Source organism: Bufo bufo, chromosome 5 (genome assembly GCF_905171765.1).
Source record: "Bufo bufo chromosome 5, aBufBuf1.1, whole genome shotgun sequence".
Classification (NCBI taxonomy): Eukaryota; Metazoa; Chordata; class Amphibia; order Anura; family Bufonidae; genus Bufo; species Bufo bufo.
In genome coordinates, this window is record NC_053393.1 from 16,006,689 (window position 1) to 16,014,581 (window position 7,893).

General features: G+C 46.7%; 1 protein-coding gene across 3 annotated transcripts; it reads left to right on the forward strand.

Moving 5' to 3' along the window:
• The first annotated feature begins 1,848 nt into the window (after window positions 1–1,848).
• Window positions 1,849–7,152, forward strand: LOC121001835 (sericin-2-like). Of its 3 annotated transcripts, none has more exons than XM_040433048.1 (4): window positions 1,849–1,980; window positions 4,839–4,943; window positions 5,569–6,222; window positions 6,304–7,152. In XM_040433048.1, exons 1-4 carry the CDS (start codon window positions 1,929–1,931, stop codon window positions 6,579–6,581), a joined length of 1,089 nt encoding a protein of 362 aa, XP_040288982.1. In that variant the 5' UTR covers window positions 1,849–1,928; the 3' UTR covers window positions 6,582–7,152. The 3 variants fall into 3 exon arrangements, with proteins under 3 accessions (XP_040288982.1, XP_040288983.1, XP_040288984.1); XM_040433049.1 differs by having other exon boundaries at window positions 5,569–6,054; window positions 6,229–7,152; XM_040433050.1 differs by having other exon boundaries at window positions 5,569–5,973; window positions 6,229–7,152.
• Window positions 7,153–7,893: the final 741 nt, after the last annotated feature.

Consider the following 7,893-nt stretch of genomic DNA (forward strand, 5'->3'; position numbering starts at 1 on the left):
TGGATTGCTTGTCCGCCTCTGCTGATGCAAAAATGGCTGCCGTTCTTGAACCTGCTCCCGCGGAGGATGACGTCCATACTGCAGTCCTGACCTCAGAGGCTTTGGATCCCTCCGCAATGACTGAACCCACAGACCAAACGTCCTCAAGGATGGCAGCCACGCTCAAGCCTGCTCCTGCGGAAGCCGTTGACAAGGCCACACAAGTCCCAGAGACATCACCGTCAAGCGATCTATCACCATCGCCAGCGACCGACGTCCCGGCCCAGGAACCTGCTGCGTCACCGGAGGCTGTCTTCTTCACATACTGCACCGGGTGACATCACCTCCTCAGGTAAGTGACGCACACATACCTGGCTATCCACATGAAGTAACATGATTCCTCAGCCCAGGAAGCCTTCTTCCTATAATGCACCTGATGCCATCTCTTCTCCAGGTAAGTGTTGCACATGTACCCGGCTGTCCACATAATGTAACATGATTCCTCAGACCAGGCCGCCATCTCCCCATAGTGCACCTGGTGCCATCTCTTCCCCAGGTAAGTGTTGCACATGTACCCGGCCGTCCACATGATGTAACGTGATTCCTCAGACCAGGCCGCCATCTCCCCATAGTGCACCTGGTGCCATCTCTTCCCCAGGTAAGTGTTGCACACGTACCCGGCCGTCCACATGATGTAACGTGATTCCTCAGACCAGGCCGCCATCTCCCCATAGTGCACCTGGTGCCATCTCTTCCCCAGGTAAGTGTTGCACACGTACCCGGCCGTCCACATGATGTAACGTGATTCCTCAGACCAGGCCGCCATCTCCCCATAGTGCACCTGGTGCCATCTCTTCCCCAGGTAAGTGTTGCACATGTACCCGGCTGTCCACATGATGTAACGTGATTCCTCAGACCAGGCCGCCATCTCCCCATAGTGCACCTGGTGCCATCTCTTCCCCAGGTAATTGTTGCACACGTACCCGGCCGTCCACATGATGTAACGTGATTCCTCAGACCAGGCCGCCATCTCCCCATAGTGCACCTGGTGCCATCTCTTCCCCAGGTAAGTGTTGCACACGTACCCGGCCGTCCACATGATGTAATGTGATTCCTCAGACCAGGCCGCCATATCCCCATAGTGCACCTGGTGCCATCTCTTCCCCAGGTAAGTGTTGCACACGTACCCGGCCGTCCACATGATGTAACGTGATTCCTCAGACCAGGCCGCCATCTCCCCATAGTGCACCTGGTGCCATCTCTTCCCCAGGTAAGTGTTGCACACGTACCCGGCCATTCACCTGATGTAACATGGTACATCAGACCTGGCCGCCATCTCCCCATAGTGCACTTGGTTCCCCAGGTAAGTGATGCACCGGTGCTATCTCCACCCTGGGTAAGTTACACGCATCCTGATGCCCACATGATGTGTACGTGATTCATCAGACCAGACCATCTTCTTCTATTACTCCAAGGTCCCGTTCTGATGCTCACATGGTTTAGCACCAATACTTGGCCTGAGTCATCCCACGTGTCCCATCCTGATGCCCGGCCCAAGCGGAGGACCAACTTTAAGTGGCGCTAATTATCTTTACCATGTTTGTGCAACTTGGGAGGAAACTGCAATAAAAAAACTAATAATAGAAAGGAAAGAAGACAGAGATCTAAACATATCATCGTTAAAAGCCGTGAGCCGCCCGTTCCCAGGGCCATGGGTCTGGTCAGTGACCGTGCGATGATAACACCGCGTCTCTCCATCAGACAATAGTATATATAATAGTATCATATAAATGAGATAATTAGGTGGCACGCCTCAGATATCGATAATTATGACCTGAAACTAGATAAATATCAGCTATTGTTACATTAATGATAATAAGGCAGCAGAGGACTATATAAAGGTGAACCTCCGACTGCTCCTTGTATTCACTCCTTCCAGAGGCATCAAGATGAAGGGGTTTATCATCTGTCTGCTGGTTTCTGCCCTCTGCCTGGACCTTGGTAAGAGCTTTACAACATTTATCATTGGACACAGCCATTGACGATTGAGCATTGTGCTCCAGAGCTGCATTCATAATTCTGCTACTTGCCTCATGTAAACAGACAGACACTGAACACCCGAGCTCTGACTGTATAACTGACATCCCGCTGGTACAATGGTGGCAGGAAGTGCAGCTGTGGATGGGATTTCACGGTCTCTATAACGAAGTCAATGGTGGATTTAATGTCCGTGCAGTATAAATGATGGGTGTAGTCATTCATGCATTATGGAGATATCAAGGGGATTTGATAAGATTTTATTGGTTGCTGTAAAAATAGCAAAAAAGAAAAAAAAAAGTTTTATAATCACTAAAGAGCCCCCAGCCGCTCCCGAGACCCCCTGCTGGTTCTCCTGGGGGCAGTCGCCATGTGCCCTGCAGCGGCCACTACAGGTGAAGTGTAGCATTACATGCGGCCATTCCAATAAACCGACCCGGACCACCAGAGCAAGGACTGCTGCCAAAGGAGGGCTCTGAATTACTGCAGGAGCACGGTAAAGCGGGGTGACACCCTGTGCTGGAGCTATGATGGCGCCTATTACTTCTCGTACATGGTACACACATGGTTAAGGAGTAATACCAGCATAGAAAGGGTTAGTTGTATCACGCCTCGGTCTGACGTAGTAAAGTGCAGGGCGCATTGCACAACCTCGAAGGTGTGAAAAATAATTGGACGGTTGCGCAACGGTGACGGTGTTAGTATTCATATCAGGAGATCCCCTGTGGGCGAGGAGGGGTTAAGAATGTGCTGATCTTAATTATAAAACTTCTAAGGTTTCAATTATTTGATAAATTAAATCTGTAAATCATAAGCGAGACGGGCGGGATGTTGTGCTGGGCCGGGTGCATGGAGGCTGGAGAAGCAGCGGTACCGCGCGGGGGTGACAGAAGGAGGGGTCCCGGGGTTACATTGTAGCTAGTGAGGGGCCCAATGCCGTATTCTGACTGTGATCACTGGATCACCGGCGTGATCCTGACCATAGCCAGACCACGTGAAGCCGCCACCGAGCTGCATCGTCATTAGATCAGGTTCACTCAGTGGGTTCGCCCAGGATTGCGAAAGCATGGCTGCTCTCTGCTCTCTTCTACAAAGAGCGCCACACCTGTCTATAGGATGTGTCCGGTATTGCAGCTCAGTTCGACTGAAGTAAAGAAGATTGAGTTGCAATACTACACACATCCTGTGGACATGGGATGGCGCTGTTTTTGGGAAGCAGCCATAGTTCATGTACATATGATGTTCATTAGTTATACATCATCTGATCTGCACTGATCTGGGGTTGTATCATATCTTATACTCCAGTCACATCCAGAGCTAAATTTACAACACATTTGTTAATGTATATCTTCTGCTCCCGTCACACCAAGAGCTGAATCTACAATTCTGCTGTTCAGGAACGTAGCTAAAGGCTACGCAAAACTTCAGCTTGGGCCCCCTTCCCTGAGTGCTGTGTGGCCAGGGGCCAAATTCTTGACCTAACCCCTTCCCTCCAGTCAGAGGTGTAACTTGAAGATTCTGGGCCCCAGTGCAGAATCTATAACTGAGCCCTCCCCGCGTGCACTTTCTATAAAACCGCTGTCTTCTTATGTGCAAAAAGGGACTTTGGGCCCCCTCTGCACCCCCTATAGCTACGCTTCTTCTGCTGTTACATCATGTCTTATACTCCAGTCACAACAAGAGCTGTATTTACAATTCTGCTGTTATATCCAGTCTTATACTCCATTCCACTCACATCTGCATCTACAGATCTGCTGTTATTTTGTCTTGTAATCCAGTCACATCCAGAGCTGCATTCACAATTCTGCTGTAACTTTTTGTCCTATACTCCAGTCGCATCCAGAGCTGCATTCACAATTCTGCTGTAACTTTTTGTCCTATACTCAAGTCGCATCCAGACATGAATTCGCCATCCAGCTGTTACATAATTACTTATACTCCAGTCGCCTGAGACTGCACACCTCTCACAAAGCAGCACAATAGCTTTACACATGTTTTACATATCCTGAACCAGCAGGGGGCAAAAGTGAGATGGGAGGACCTGCAGAATTGTGAATGCAGCTCAGGCTGTGACTGGAGTATTACACATGATGTAACCTGAGATCAGTATGAGATACGCTACATTCACCTCTCCATGACCACACACGGGTTGAGTTGATATGACATCACTCATGGCTCACCTTTCTCTTGGCTCGCTGATCAGGGGAAAATCGGCTGCGTCCTTACCTGAGCCGGTGTCTCTATATCTCACCTGGAAGAAACTGAGATCCTTGATGTCTATAACAATTAGAGAAACCTGGATGAGCAGAGAGCACAATACACAATGTAGAAATGTGCTGCCAATGTTCTGCTGTTGAACCGCCATCATACGACTTTAACCACATGCACATTAAAGTTGTCTGATGCTGCCAGTTATCACTCACAATGACAAATTCAACTCTCGCCCGGGAATCTGCATACAATGAGGATGCCAGGGAGTGCATAACATAATAATGAAAGGCACCGATCCTCCCCTTTTGCCCTGTGTGATTCTCCAACTTTTTGAAAAATATCTTTGTGCACCAGGCTTTAGTCCAGTTCTCCCAGGATATCGATTTTTCTGGGTACTAAGAGACAGCATCATTTTCAAGGACAGGATGGGTCATACTGCAGATTTGTGGCCCCAATCATCACTACGGTGGCGCTAAGTTCTTGTCCTTTATCCTTCCCAAAAATGTGGACAGGTTGATGGGTCCAGCTAAGCAGAGGTGTATAGGCTCCACGTTTGTAGATATCTACACACCCTGTCCTAATTAATAACAGCCTCTTCTCTCTTTGTACAGCTCAGTCCTTGCAATGCTATTATTGCCAGGAGCAAAGTGATTGCAACGAGGTAAAGGAGTGCCCGCAGGAGTCAGGAGCGTGCAAGCTCTCCATAACCCGTGCAGGTGAGAGACGAAGGGCATTTGTCTACACATATAACATTTCCAGTTTTAGGTTCAGGATTAATTTCTATATGAGTTGTAGTTGGGATCCATTTTTGAGTTTGACCAGTGGAGGCCCACATTGTAGACCCCTCATCTCTAGAAGAGTGACCTCTGTGAAAGACTTGAAGGTTTCACAGGTCTCCATCGAATCTGAATTAGAGACAGATGGCGCCCTACTGGGAAGATTATTTTTTATGCTTCTAGATTGGAACCATCAGGCAAGCAGTGGACACCAACCAATCATATCTTGGACAGATCTTCTAGCCACACCGAGTCCCCATTTATATCTAGTTGACTCCTTTGTGAAAAGGAGTGACAACCCTTCTTGGGGCTGCAAAATAGTGTATCAAATAGTTGTCAAAAAAGTAAAGTTAAGGGTGGTGACCAGCCCCATTGATGGCTTTAGGTAAAGGCTCAGGGGGTCCAAAGGCTCATTCATTTATAACCTGAGCATTCAGTCACCGATAGTCAGGCAGACATATAAATAGATTAAGAACCCAGTTGGCCACCATTTAAAAAAAAATAAAGTTACAAAAATGTTTTAAGAATTTTGGAATAGGATGTCTCATTGTGATTTGTTTTCCAGATGGAGTACAGAAGGTCTCCAAAGATTGTGCCCTCAACTGTGAAGACCAAAATTTCTCATTCTGCTGCACTTCTGACCTATGCAACAACTTTAATATTCAATCCAGTGCAGATGGCCTCTCCAACTCTGCTTCTTCCACAAGTAGTGGCACTGGAAATGCCGCTGGTATTTCTGGTGCTGCCACTACTAATTCCTCCACTGGAAACTCATCCAGTAACACCAGTTACCCGAATACTATGACCGGCCCCAACAACAGCTCTGACACTAATAATTCCTCTGCTGGTAACTCAGCCAGTGGCACCAGTTACTCTAATGGTATGACCGGCCCCATCATCAGCTCTGCTACTAATAGTTCCTCCACTAGTAACTCAGCCAGTGGCACCAGTTACTCTAATGGTATGAACGGCCCCATCATCAGCTCTGCTACTAATAGTTCCTCCACTGGTAACTCAGCCAGTGGCACCAGTTACTCTAATGGTATGAACGACCCCATCATCAGCTCTGCTACTAATAGTTCCTCCACTGGTAACTCAGCCAGTGGCACCAGTGACTCTAATGGTATGAACGGCCCCATCATCAGCTCTGCTACTAATAGTTCCTCCACTAGTAACTCAGCCAGTGGCACCAGTTACTCTAATGGGATGACCGGCCCCATCATCAGCTCTGCTACTAATAGTTCCTCCACTGCTAACTCAGCCAGTGGCACCAGTTACTATAATGCTATGCCCATCCCCAACAGCAACTTGAATACAGTAAACAACAGTGGGCACGTATCTGGCTCCAACTCTTCCACTAGTACTTATAACAACAATAGCAGCTCCACCGCGGGTTCATCTGCCACCATTTACTCTACCGGTGGATCATCTTCTCATGGTGGATCATCTTCTCATGGTGGATCATCTTCTCATGGTGGATCATCTTCTCATGGTGGATCATCTTCTCATGGTGGATCATCCAATTATGGCTCCTCCCCATCAAACATAAAAGAGCATTCAATTAAGTCTAGGAGATAAATCAGGAAGATATCCAGAGCGAGGGGTCCTGGAAGATAAAACTGCACAATCTACCCATCAATAAGGTCACATACCACCCTATATGTTAGTGGCCTCCAACCTGTGGCTCTTGAGTCTTAGGGAAACCATAACTCCTAGTATGATCTGACAGCTACATGCATGCTGGGAGTGGTATTTTGCCAACAGCAGAAGAACCACAGGTTGAAGACCTAGATGAATTTTATTTTTCTTTAGTTGATGAGATCATATTGCAATTAGCCCAGGTGGGCCTGTGGTTCTCCCACCCGTAAGAGTAACTGTGACCCTTATATCAGTATACCCCTACGTCTTGAATGTGTTGACTAATGAACTACTTCTGCTTTCAGGGTTCAATGGGCTGCATAGTTCCAATATGTTGTGTGGGTTTCATGAGGAGCTGGATACTGTAGGCACACAACCGCTAGTGCTGCCCCATACAGTAGGGTTCTCTCCTACATTTTATGTTTAGTAGTCAGTGCTTACTGTACATTTTTTCAATGTAATCTTATAAAAGCAGTATAATTATATGCAATAAACGTATTGTACTCTCGGACGTAGTGTTGTCGGCCATTCTTCCTTCTATTATTGTGACCATGGAGCAATGGAAAGAACAGAAATGGTGGATGACATTTTGATAGCGGGATAATAAAGTTACTAAAAGTTTGGCTCTGCCCCTTCACTAGACGACATTAACCATGAGATTCCCTAAATCCACAGGAAAAAAGACGTGTTTTCCCACTTGGTTTATTCCACCTTGTAACTTCCGGTGACTTCTTCACAGGTCACAGGTATGAAGCTCCCCAATGAACCCTCAACTCTCCCTCTCTACGTGGGTAAATCATTTCAACTGAGCAGCACATAACATTTCTTTTTCCAGTCCTCACATTTTAAGGAATTTTGGCACTGACTATGGGGTTGCAAACCCCTCAGGCACTGTCCTAGTACTTGAATGGGCAGTCTGCCCGTGCCATGAAATATAATATGTCTAAGCTAATATTGTGAAATGCTAGCTTTAGTAGCAAAGTGAAACAAACAAAAAAATAATAATACAGAAGAAAGTAAAAGTAGTTAAACACAAATATTTTTGGCCCCGATAAATTTTATTCTCATATTTCATGATAGAATACTTTTCCCGGATTTCCTTCTAATAATATATATTCAAAATGAGAAAAGAAGACCAGGAAAACGTAATCTGATTGAGCTGAGGTTTACAAAGTATTAACTGCTGGTGAAGCTTGGTCACTGATCATACAAGGTGCTTCCCTCTTTATTTTTTGGTTTTGCAGGGTGTATT